At 54.5% G+C, this 13,158-nt stretch overlaps 1 protein-coding gene across 2 annotated transcripts in view; it reads right to left on the reverse strand.

Annotated features, from left to right (window-relative positions):
* Window positions 1-4,357: 4,357 nt before the first annotated feature.
* The window catches only part of LOC116946500 (sodium/potassium-transporting ATPase subunit beta-1-interacting protein 2-like), a 51,956-nt gene continuing 43,155 nt past the window's right edge, over window positions 4,358-13,158 (reverse strand). For both annotated transcript variants that reach the window (XM_032961454.2, XM_032961453.2), the window contains exons 4-6: window positions 11,437-11,634; window positions 7,440-7,500; window positions 4,358-6,269 (exon numbers count right to left, since the gene is read on the reverse strand). In XM_032961454.2, the coding sequence (XP_032817345.1) occupies window positions 6,178-6,269; window positions 7,440-7,500; window positions 11,437-11,634 (351 nt within the window). In that variant the 3' untranslated portion in view covers window positions 4,358-6,177. The remainder of the gene's footprint in view (window positions 6,270-7,439; window positions 7,501-11,436; window positions 11,635-13,158) is intronic.

The raw sequence follows: 13,158 nt of genomic DNA on the forward strand, positions 1-13,158 counted from the left end.
CCACCTCCCCCCGCCCCCCCCCCCGTACGAGCGTAACTACTCTGAGATCACGACACACAGTTTGTCCCCCTTCCCAAAAAAGTGTCACATTGCAACATCATACGTGTGTGTGTACATATATATACAATTTCAACAAGTGATTTTAAAATTGCTTACTCGGAGAAGGCCGGGGGAGGTGGGGTGAGAGTTGTTCCATTCAATTAATAAAAAGGCAAACGCGCCACGCCTTCGTGGTCGGGAGACGGTCGCCAATGTGTGGCCGCTCGGCTCAGCCCGACGGCGATTCCCACGATACGATACACACCTTCACGATTAGACGATTATCGCAATATCAGTTCCACCGTCACACCCCACCCGCCCCCGCCCCCCCCCCAACAAACAAAATAATATATTTTTTGTATTTTTCATGATGCATTGTATCGCTTTGTTGTGCTATCAAACTCTTATTGGCACGTGGTTTGGAATCGTTGACTCAACGTTGGAACTGTTGGCCCTCCAACGTTCGGTCAACGTTGGCACGTGGTTTAGAACCATTGACTCAACGTTTGAACCGATGACACAACGTTGGCACGTGGTCAACGTTGGCACGTGGTTGGGTAATCGGTTCCAACGTTGAGTCAATGGTTCCAAACCATGTGCCAACGTTGACCCAACGTAAGCCCACAATATTTGCCCTCCCAACGTTCTACGTTTAACTGGGCAGTGTACCGTGGCCCCACCTGGTCTGTTATTGTGTTCACCGACGCACCCCTTGATTGTATTCGTGTCGTGTCTCCATTGTGTGTGTCTCTCTCTCACAAGGTTTGATGTCAACGTGGTTCGCGATGTTCAGCGCCCTGCGGTGAAATTTATACAACTGACGCCATAAAAAAGTATCGTTGTCATTACTTCCAGTACGAATGATTTCTTCAACGTTATTAAACTGCGGGTCCCTCAGCGTAAACCCACGTCACGGCTTAACATTGATTGCAACGCTGATAATGCACATGCTGTCAGTTAAAACTGAGATTTGGATTTTTTTACATTGTACTTATTTCAGCAGGAAGGGCTCAATGAAGCTGCTAGCTTCTATTTCATTGGCGTCCTGCGACGGTACAGATGTTGTACAGTACACATCTTAGTGACAACAATAATGGTGACATAAGCCAATAATTATTCAATGACCGATGAAAACGGTGGCAATATACGTGTAGTAATAGTAACGTTGGCAATGTATTAAAAAACGCAATTCGCAAAAGAACTTGTTGAATGGATAATAGACAATTATTTACAACTTTAAAAATCGATTTCTTTCTTTTAAATTCAACAAACATTTCATCATGAAGCAAGCTATTTAAGTGAGATCAAAATGAGCGGCGGTAGCATGCAACGTAACGATGTTTAGCAACTAACAAAAAGGACGGTGTGATTGAACGATGACTCGCCATTTACTTCCATTGGGACACAGCAATCGTCACCCCCCCCCCCCCCAATAACTATGAAAACTTAGCAGGATCCTCCTGAATAAAAATTAAGAATCAGCGAGGCTTTCCTGAGTAAAACATTTTAATGACCCTTTTTTATTGAAACCGCTTGACAGTATATCGTACGACGAGTCGTCGTACCGCCAATATCGCGGCGGCCCTAGTGGCAACTCTAGCGAGACATGTGCCCATGCATGTAAACAAATCCACACAGACACGCACCCACACACACCCTAACCCACGAGCACAGCTACCCACTACTCTACCGTATGTGTGTGTGTGTGTCACTGACCCCCTATAACATTGCGGTTGTACCCCTCCTCCAAGAAGCCCCAGGTGGGTCCTGTTAATTTCAGGGTTTGCAACAGACATAATTAAATGGCTGGTACCAGAGAACCGTGTCCCAGATTTGGGGAACGGGGGGGGGGGCTGCGTCCGGTCACACAAAACACCGAGCGAAAAATTGTTTCGCCCCAAAAGGGAGATTCTCGGTTCGATTTTTAAACGAATATTTTTTGGGGATGTGGGACGTTGCCGTGGTTTAATGGTGAGCGCACCGCACTTGTAGTCCAGGTCACCGGTTACATTCAATCTCCCGGGCACGGCAGTTGAATAAAGAGAGCGAGTTTCTTAAATCCCTCTTGCCTCCCTCTGTCCATCCAGTTGGTCTATAATTGGCAGGTCGCGTGTGGTAGTGCAAAGTGTGGGTACTCCCACCTCTTGCAAGACGTCTTATCACCATGGAAACGTAGGGCCAAATGCTCCATTACAGAGGGGCTCTCTACAGTGGCCTCTAGTGGAGGCCCCTTCCGCCAGCCCTGACATGGCCAAGAAATTTCAGGGCTGCACTTTTACTTTTTGTAGAAAAGCAAAGCCCTCGCCCACAAACACGAGGCCTGATCTTGAACATTGTTAACACCCTAACAACCAACCAATGACATCACAAACCCCGATGCCAGCACGCGCCTTTGTTTGAAGCAACAAAGTGAAACGGCTTAAAAGCCCTCACAGGGCCAACGTGAAAATGCGTCACCGCTGAGCGTTAAGGCCAAGGGGGGACTGAAACGGGGTTTTTTTTTTTAGAAAATGACGCCACATGGGGAGTGGGCGAAGAAAATCGATGCCTTCGGATCGGGAGGTCAGAGGTTGGTAAGGTCACAAGGTCGCAAGGCCTCCCCGGGACATCTGCCCAATTTGTCAAAATCACGAGGGCACTAATGGAGACAGGTGGCCAAGCTGCGTGGGGTTTGGCACGTGAATTAATCATCGCGAGGTTGGGCAATGGGGAACGGTCGCTGGTTGGGTGGGTGGGTTCGGGCGGGGAGACCGGGGTACGGTCAAAGCGGATAAGTGTCAAATACATAGCGTGTGACAGGCACCGTGGAGATGCGCGGTAGTTGCCGGGCAGCAGCAGGGAGGTGAAGGGCAACGTTTGTTGGACGGCGGCGCAGGGAAGGAGTGCCGGTGACCGTCCCTGCCTGGCGCACGTCCTGGGCAGGGCCGAGTTAATGCAGCGGCTTCAGCGGCAGCAGTCTGGGAGGGCCTCGGATTTTGAGACCCCCCACAAAATATGGGGTGCCACGGTGGCGAGATGTTAAATACCTCGCCTGGTATGCAGGAGGTCGTGGGTTCGAAACCGACCGTGACACCTATGGTGTCACGACCGCGGAGCAACTCCGCAAACGCCGCGATCCCCTCCCGGCCCCCGCACTAAACACACACACCCACGCACAGCGCACCCACATAGTGTCCTGACAGGGGGTTGCCTGACACATCGGGTTTTAATCCGAAAGGTCCCACGGTTTCCCGGTGCCAGGAGATTGGCCGACCCTCACAGGACAGGTTACATTGCTGTGCCCCTCAATTGGCTTAAGATTTGCATGGGCGCAGAAGGAAAAGGTTCACTAGGCCAACCGCAATGAGTTACTCGCGACACTTGGAGAGGCGGAGGGTGGAATATTAGGCCAGAAGGGCAAACCAGTGGGTTAGAATTAATGAGCACATCTGCCAGAGGCACCACGGCAAGGCTACGGTGGAGGAACAAGCGTCGCCGCATTGTCGACACTGACAGTGGTACTGATGGTGATAGTGGTGGTGATGGTGGTAGTGGGCGAGTGGCTGAGTGAGCGAGCGAGTGGCTCAGTGAGTGTGTGTTGCCACGACCGCGAAGTTGTGCCAGCCAGTGAGCGATGTCGTTCAGAGAGGGCGCTGGCGCGGGGCGGCCGGTCACCCCATCGGCGGGGGCCCCGCGAGGGGCGGCCGACGAGGAGGAGGGGGGAGTGGAGGGGGTGGACGGGGCGCCTCGCCCGCTCGCGGGGGAGCGGGGAGGCAGACGTCGCCCCCCACACACCTGTATATGTGGAGTTTGCATGTTTTCCCCCGTGGTTGCGTGTATTCTTCTCCAGGTCCTCCGGTTTTCCCCTCCACATTTAGAAACATGCGGCCAGAGTATTTGGCTGCGGTAAATTTCCACGTGACAAGCCATTTCGTTGAGCGAACATTTTGTGATAACCAGGTCGCTTCTGAAAAAGAGCTATATAGTTCAGTGAGCCTTACCTGGTAAAATAAAAGGTTTAGGTTTAGTTTTATATACAGCTGTAGCACCGCGATAAATACGATGTGAAATTTGGTTATCAAAGCCAAATCATCGATGTGTGCATTACTGATCAGTTATACGTTAAAATAAAAAATAGTTTTGTTCGTTTCAACCGTGAGTTAGCTTCGCAATTTCTGCATCGCGTTTTTAAAAATAGATCCAGGTAGAATAAACAGGGTGGACAACAATGGAAGTGTTTGGCATCATTGGGCGTGGCTGTTAGTAAATCCGGAAATTAATAGAATAGACAAAGGGGGGTGGGGGGTGGGGGGTGGGGGGTGGGGGGTGGGGGGTGGGGGGTGGGGGGTGGGGGGTGGGTGGGTGGGGCAGGCAAAACTATACCAGTCCTCGGCCCCCCCTTAGACTTAATCCGGCCCTAGTCCTGGGAACATGATGCAGCATCGCGCATGCTGGTTACCCTGGTAACAGCGGAAACGTAAGGTCACATGTACCTCTTTTCCAATGGCACATCCAAGCCGCACCGGTACAGGGCCCGCACAGTACGCACGGGTGATGCTTCGCCCACTGCTTGCGGAGCCGAGCCAGAGTCGAACTGTGAAACTCTGGCCTCACAAGACGGCGTCTGCCAGAGCAATGCCCATTCGCTGACCGGTGCCGACTTCTCCTTGTGCCTCAAGGGACAGCAGCCACCAGGGGGTGGGGGTGGGGGGGGGGAGATTCCCCACTTGTTGTAGACCACCTTGAGATCTAACTGCTTGGAAAACGCGGTATGAATGCGAAGTGACGACGATGGCATCTGAATCTTTTCTAGAATCCCATCTAAGTGGATTCCCTTCCACAGGCAGTGACGTGAGCAAGCAATTGCAGGGTTCTACCACTACCTTTTACATGGAACTGCTTTCTTTTAAATGCTCTTTGCGTTTAGTTTGTGGTCCTTCCCCACACCTCCGATTAGCACGGTTGGCTACGTATGGTGCGAAAGAAGTTCAACATACGGTACATACATGGAGCAGCTGAATGTACGCATCTGATGAGCCTTAGCACGGGTTCTCACTGGACGCGGAGGGTGGCCCGGCTAATATTAATTAACGAGGGTTTTACATTTTGCTGTTAAGTGGCTATCGTGGTGAATTCCTAACACAGACCCGACTGCCGCTGCTCTCTCGCGCCACGTAATCATTAAGACCTGTGCACACCAAACGACACCACACGACGATCTCGGCAAAACACCTCGACGAGGAAACACGATCACAGACTTGTAAAGAGATGACCGACGCCGTACGGAATTCCGACGGCGTGTCGCCAACGCGGCGGCCGCCATCGCGCAAGTCCAGGACGCGTCGCGGCCCGATGGGGGCCGACTGGTCGAGACTGACGACGGAGTGGCGGCCAAAGGAAGAGGGGAACGTGCACCGAGAGGACGTCCACCGCAGAGGAGGAGCGGCGGCGGCGAATTTCGTCTTGCGCGCGGGAGCCGTATGGGCTGTTGCGTCGCAAGCCCGAGAGATGCAACGACGGCTTGGTGGGGGGAGACGTTTATCCAGCATTGGATGGAACATGGTCTGATGAGGACGACGATGATGATCCATCTCGGGAGGTGGGGAAGCCGTGTGGCTGACGTCTCGCGATACCTCGACCGCACGGCTCACAAGTCCACGCGTCGCTCCCAGCACCGTCGCCGAGGCTGCAGGCCCCCGCCATTTGCTCCGTCTCTCTCTCTCGACGAGCGCCGGCGAGCGCTCGACATCTCCAGGCACCAACTCTTCTGCCCGTCATGTCCAACCGAGTTTGCCGCCTGTGCCGGTTTGCCTCGGGCGTCCTCTCGTCGCAGTGGCCGTCCCCGGGAAATCTGTCGGTCTTCCCGATGCATTAAAGCTCCCCGCTTTGTGTCAGCTGTGCAATAATAGCAACAGCAGCGATGTCGACACACCGCTCGAGACAACGCATTTTTCCCACGTAGTCCTCCCACTCTTCGGGAATCGTGAGATGTTATCCTTCTGGCAAAGAGTCTTGGTTCGTGTCTCAGAGGTGGCGACCATACGGCCGACGGGCTGGTGGCGAGCTCTGACGTCCGCAGCTCGCACGCGCGCGAGCTGCGTGCGTGCGAGCGGGTCTCACTCGGCTGAGCGTGTTGGGTGGCGAGCCCCGCGGAGCAGGTCACATGTACATGGGCTGCAGCTGTAGACTCGATGGCTTCTGCGGGGCTTGGTAGGACGTCGGGTACGAGTCGAACCCTCCGATGAAGTCGACTGCACACGGCGAGAAGAGGTTAGCGCTCTCGTCGAAGTGTGTCTGAGCATGATGATGTTGTCGTCATCATCATCATCAGTGTCAACACCGCCAACATCAGCATATTTATGAATTTTGTCATCATTACTTTCATCATCATCATCGGTATCGTATGAGTAAGTTGTTGCTATTCATACATCCAACATCATCATTATCACCATCACCACCACCATCATAATTTTTGTTATTGTCATCATCCACAACACCATCACCCAAACCGTGACGTTTATCGTCACCACCAACACCACCATCATCATCACAGCGAGTACATTTTCTGCAGCCCAAACGTCTGAAAAATTAAATAAAGCTGTTGCTGCAACACATTCGTTAATAAAACTCTGGCCCTTAAAGGAAGAAAAAATATCTAAACTCGGTGACATTTCGCAGCCTAAAAGGGGCAGAGCTAAATCATTAAAATATAATCAGAAATGTCCTCTTATACGAGGTAAAAACAACAGAGAGCAGCAAACTTCGAGCTGCATCTTTGAAGGCACGAACCTGCACCACCGTCTTTAGATTCCGCGTCGTTTACAGCGTGAATATCCCTGACTGTGGGCCCGATCAAAACGAGGTCTTCCTTGCGTTAGAGACTGGGACCGACTCAGTAGCTAAGCTGCTGATTCCCCAGCACGAGATACCACAGCTTCAAGGAGCCAAGCACACCACAAAGAAAAAGATCCCCCGTATAGTCCTAACAGACTTTTGGACCAAATGCTGTGAGCGAGCACCTATGAAGACCAGCACGGCACACGAGGGGATGGGTGGCCAGCACCACCCAGGCCGCCTTTTTCTCCCCAGTGACGATGTTTACACACCATACCAGGTACTCATTTGAGGCTGAGTCGATGTAGGGGAGGCCCAGGACCAGTTCGGATAATCGTCACTGGTGTGAACCGTGAGCGGGAATCGAACCCGGGCGCCGGCCCGCTGCACTACGACTCCCCACACACATACACACGCTCATACACATACATGCATAACTGCACTCTTACACACAAATACAAACACAAAGAAACCACCGCTGCGGAAACACAGCGACGCACGAATCGTCGAACACAACAACACCGGTCCCTAATCGCACAAGCGTCCGGCGAGCCACGAGCCATGGGGGTCGCAGGGGGTCAACTCACAGCTGTCCTCCTCCTCGGTGAAGGCGTTGATGAGATAGCAGGCGTAGACGAAGCCCATCAGCTGCAATGACAAAGCACAGCGGTGATCCCCCACGCGGCCTTCGTGGATGCAAACGCAATCCTCCACGCTCATCGTCCCACTATGCGTCATCGTCACAGCGTGAATTTAATTTGCCCGCGGGCCAGGTTGTTAATGAGGTCTCGTCCGCTAAAGAAATTTTGGCTACGAATTTGATTGTCGGCCACGGTCAATCCACTGCTGGATGAAGGCCTCCGAAAATGTGCTGCCGCCACCACCTCACAGTTCCGGCGATGCACGAATTCACCTATCCAGCCTCGCGCCTGCATTTCCCAGCTTGTGTGTTTTCTGACTCGGCGAACCAGGGGCACAGGAGCCGGGCCACGGAGTGGCGTCTGCAGTCTCTGGGCGAACTCTCCACTCGTGCGGAACCGCGCTGCGCGGCCCAGGCCGCTTCATTCCGATCGGGGCGCCACGGTATGCATGTTGAACTTCTTTCGCGCCGTACGTAGCCAACCGTGGTAATCGGAGGGTGTGTTAAATGGGTTGTCACGGCGATGGGTTCTTGCGCACCCGCAGAGCGAACGTGGTAAGGGGCCTGACGCTCGCCGCGGCCGGGGCCCCTGAGAGTTCCGCTCGGACGCCCCGAACTAGACGAACGAACGGCGCCCTGTAGGCTTGTGCCTCGTTACGTCTCCCATCCCAACCACGTGGTTCTCGTGCGATGACGAGCACGAGCCACGAGCGGCTTCCGAGCGGCGCTGGTGACATGGTCGAGCGATAGCGCCTTAGCCAGCTCCGCCTGTTGCAGAGGTTCGAGATTCAAAGGCCTGCGGGCCACCGTGGTTAATACTGCGGATGCATTAAGAGTTCATACTACACTCCGTGTGCTTCACGGCGGATATTAAAGAGCACACAGTGTTGTTATTCGAAAGACAGCAGGCCATGCATCAATATTGCCATAATTATAAGAATTACTGGAGTAAATTTTTGCCAGATTGGAAAAATTTTACTCAATTGGGAAAAACACATCGCAACGTCGCAACGCCCGGTACCATGGGGCATATGCGCCGGCTTGCTTTCCCCAAGTGGTGGCGGTGTTTGAAACGTGGCATCGACAGCCCCCTGTGACACGCTTGCTGTTCCTGGATCGATTCTGAACGCCACGTTCTGGAGTCGAACCTCCAGAACGTGCCAGGCTGTAAAGGTGGCACATGCCGTTCCATCGCGCGCCCCCACAAAGCGAGAGGCCGACCCCCCCCCCCTTCATTTCTGAAGGTTTTTTTTGGCCAAATCTCTCCGGCATTATCGATTTCATTTTATCTTAAATCTGAGAGACTGAATGTTTTCACAGGTCTTTCCCAATTTTATTGCTTTTGATATGCTCTTATCTGATCGTGCTCTCACGCTCTTTCATGTTAAATTGTTTTTTTACGGTAATTAATTCCAGTGGCCTTAAAATCATCCCATCTTTTCGCTTACGAACCACCGGTTCCGTAGCCGAGCGTAGCTGCAAAACGTGATTTTGGCAACCCACTCGTTGAGACTTGTGTTACGAGTTGCGCATTAGATACCGATGATTCTGCTGCTAATTATGAAGATCATTGCTGATTAAGAGACATTACACTTGGCACGTGCACGTAAATTAGCATGTACAAGAACATTCTCCTGGAGAAATGTACATAAAAATGAATGAATAACGGTTGAATATATTTTTTTTAAAGAAGAATAAAAAATGTAACATAAATAACAATCCACGCCTGGTCTCGACCCCCTAGTTGCGTGGACCTCACAAAGGGGGGGCAGGGTGGGGGGGGGGGCGGAGGGGGGGCGGCAGCGAGGTTCCATTGCTCCGTCCACGACGGACAAGTCAATCAATTTCAATTAGGGCTCTGGGAACGATAAGTATTTGCTCAATTAATTGCCGGGAAGCGGCGCAGCGTAGAACGGCCAATCGTTTATGGTAAGTGGTCACGGTGCGGCGCGGGTCGCCCATCCGCCGGAGGACCGTGACGTTGCCGTGTCAACTGGAGTGTTCAAAAAGAGAAACGCCACCATATCCGAACAGACAGACGGGCGGGCCATCGCGGTGGCAAGCGTGATGGCTTTGACGGTACGGTGCGAAAGAAGTTCAACATACGCGCATACATGCATACATACAAGCGTACACACGCACAGCAGCATTCCGCTCCCCTTTTCTGCCGAACAACCAAGCCGCCGTGCCGGGGGGGGGGGGGGGGGCGGGCCCGCACCGACCGAGCCAGCGCCAGGACGCGGCTCAGGTCGGTTGTTTTGTTTGCCACCCATCGCAGAAGCCGAGCCGTGCCGCTGACGTCACGCGCAAAAGGAATGTTGCTGACACGCGCCGACTGACGTCACGCGCGATGTACGGGGCGAGTCGCGCGTACTTTTAATTTCACCCCCCCCCCCCCGTCTCTGGTCCTTGCTAGGCTCGGAGGCAGATTTGGATGGATATACGAATGCACCGCACGTAGTCGACCCTGCTAACCGGAGGTGCGGGATGTTGTCTTGTCAGGCCAGAGTACTATGGTTTGGTTGTGGCTCGGCTCAGCAAAGAGTGGGGGAAAAGGACCCCGTGTCGTGAAGTCCCACACGCTGGCTCGCCCCGAATGTGCGAGTGGAATAGGGGTAGAAAACAGAGTTGTGGAACTTTTTCCTTTCCAAGGGACCTCGTGTCTCTCCGCGAGTCTATGGGTTTCCGTGCGAGGTCAATAGGTTTCCGTGCGAGGTCAATGGGTTTCCATTTGAGTCTATGCCTTTCCATACGAGTCTATAGGTTTCTGTGCAGGTCTATGAGTTTCCATGCAAGTCTATGGGTTTTCCGTGCGAGTCTATGTTTTTTTTCGGGTCTATAGGTTTCCGCGCACGTCTATGGATTTTCTCTGCGAGCCTACGGCTCTCCCCTGGGGGGCTAGCTGCAGCGACCGTATTTTGACGGCACATCCCACCAATTCTCCCTTCAGCCGCGCTCGCCTGGACTGGTCTCCCCATGCCGCTAATTCAGCAGCCACAGCAGATTCAATTTCCCACACGCGGTGTCAAGCACTCCGGGGGGGTTGGGGGGGGCGGGAGAGGGGGGGGAGAGGGGGGCACGCTTCAAGGGATGGGGGGCGGAATATCTATTTATATAAATAATCCGAACCCCCCCCCCCCCTCGCGTCAATACAGCGTCGAGAGCCAGGCTGACCATTTTGGCTGCGACCTTCGGCGAAATTAAGGTCTCCCCGGGAGTGTTTATTGCGAGGCGGGAGACAGCTGGGAGTGATGGAGGCTTCCGAGAGGCAGAGGAATGTGAGAACCGTGCGAGCTCGGGTGAGGGCGAGAGAGCGAGAGAGAGGAGGAAAAGAGGGAGATTATGAAAATCGGATTTGGAGTCTAAACGTGGCCACGCACGTTTCTGATGGAACAGTGTTGCGTATTGTCTCGGAACGCGGTGGGGTGGATTGTGGTCGATAACGTCGGCGCCGTAAGAATTCGCGCATTTAAACATTTAAGAACGGCGAAATTCCTCGTTGTACTGCACTCCTATGCTGCCGTGTCAAGTCTGCCAATCCCGCCCAAACTACCCCCCCCCCCGAGCCAAGCGTCGTGCGCTACGCTCGGCGCAGCTATTCGTGACGACGAAACTCTCCGTGAGGAGAGACGGCCGTCCTTCAGACATTAAGCCGCAGGTGCGGCGAATGTGAGGAGAGAGAGAGAGGGAGATGGCCGCTCACGCGTCGGTCCGCACGACCACATCAACAACGACAATGACGAGGACGCACGTCATCGTCACACGCGTGCTTGGTACGCGCGCGTGCGTCCATCACGCGTCCATCACGCGCGTGCTTGGTACGTGCGCGTGGATCCGTCGCGCGTCTCCGCCACGCGTGCGCTTATCGCGTGCGGGTGCGTCCGTCGCGTCGTCTCTGTCGCGCCTGCGCCAGGCACGCGTGGCGTGCGCGCTGGGTCCCTCACGGCGAGGACGATGTGCAGGCCGGCGTGCGCCACCTCCAGGTACTGGTACTCGAGCAGGCAGCCCGGCACCGAGATGTAGGCGAGGCCGCGGCTCTCCCGGCCGGGGGGCGGCTCCACGGGCGTCACGCGGCACCCGGGGCCGTTCTCGCGCCACCACGAGCGGTGGATCGACGCGTGGAGCGTCAGCACGTCGCTGTCCTGCGCACCGCACGCACCGCCGCACACGGGTGAGTAGCAAGCGCTCCCGACGACGCGCGTTCCGTTCCTCAAGAACACCGCGTTGCGGAACAATCGGGTCGTGGCAAATGACGTATAATATGGGGGGGGCAGCACAGTCCGTGACAGCGTGTGAGACGCGTATGCAGGCCCGGACAAAGACCGAGGCACGTGGGTAGCATCGAGAAGCATCCGGCAGCATTCCCGACCTTGTGCCATCCTGCACCGAGGCAGCCGTCATGGCCGCTCATCCCCTACCCGCGCGACGTAGTTCTGGTTCGCTTAATCGCACTGGGTCGAGTTCGCGTTGTGAAAACAGACGGTGTTCGGGGTGCGCCCTACGATTTGAACACCGCGCTCGCACGAGCACACGGTAAAGTTGGTCGAGGGCCATTGGGGCGGGCGGGAAAAGATGCCGCGCCGACTGCTGTTTGGACCGGAGGTCGCGATAATGTATCGTCTGTGGTGACGCTGTGATATCTGCTTCCCCCCGAGTCCGTTCTGTGCAAACGCGAACGCTTGTGCTGCTTTGAGAACATCCGAACTGATTCTCGGTCTCAGTAATATCGGGTGATAAAGATCTTTTAAGAATTGCTTTTTAAAAGGTTGTAGGTGCTGTTTGCAAGCACCTGTTAAGGTTGGAATAGCGCACGAGGTGGTGGTGTGGCTAGGGCCATTCCCGGCCGCCTTTGTCTCCCGAATGACGATGTTTATACACCACACGAGGTACTCCGTTGATACTGAGTCGACCGAGGCGAAGCCCAGGACTGTTTCAGGTAATCGTCACCTGTGTTAGTCGTGAGACGCGGGTCGCTGAGTTTGTCGAGCTAACCGCTGTTCTACTGCTCCCCACTACAAACAAAGACGAAGACACACCCACACACGTAGAGACAAAGACAAGCAAACACACCCCTACACATCACACACGCCTGACAGCCCACAGCACCTATTGTTAAATACAGAAAAATGGTTCAATACTGGAAGCCCAAAGCATTGATGGTTAAATACCGGAAGCTCACAGCACCGATGGTTAAATATTGGAAGCTCATAGTACCGATGGTTAAATACTGGAAGCCCACAGTACCGATGGTTAAATACTTGAAGCTCACAGTACCGATGGTTAAATACCGGAAGCTCACAGCACCGATGGTTAAATACTGGAGGACGGGAAGACAAAACCTGGCACGCCCTTGGCACACGAGATGGCGTGAGCATCAGTCAAAGGCCACGCCGCCACCACCACCGCCGCTGTCGCCGTCCCAAGGCCCCGTGGATTCCCGGGGAGTTCCTCTCCCGCTCCCCCGTGCCACCGTCGGCTGGCAAGGGCGGCGACACGCCCCGGGGTTCAATCGCCATGCGCCCGTGCGGAACGGCACCGACAGAGCGGCGCAGGTGGCCAGCGCCGATCGGCAAGCGGCGGCCGTCACCAGCAGGCGCACGGTGGCACCCCATGCCATCTGACTCCCCCTCTCCTCCATTGAACCCCTATCTCCTTCTCTACAGGTG

The sequence above is a fragment of the Petromyzon marinus genome, chromosome 27, assembly GCF_048934315.1.
Source record: "Petromyzon marinus isolate PM22_M1 ecotype Great Lakes invasive population chromosome 27, UKy_Petmar_22M1.pri1.0, whole genome shotgun sequence".
NCBI classification, from domain to species: domain Eukaryota; kingdom Metazoa; phylum Chordata; class Hyperoartia; order Petromyzontiformes; family Petromyzontidae; genus Petromyzon; species Petromyzon marinus.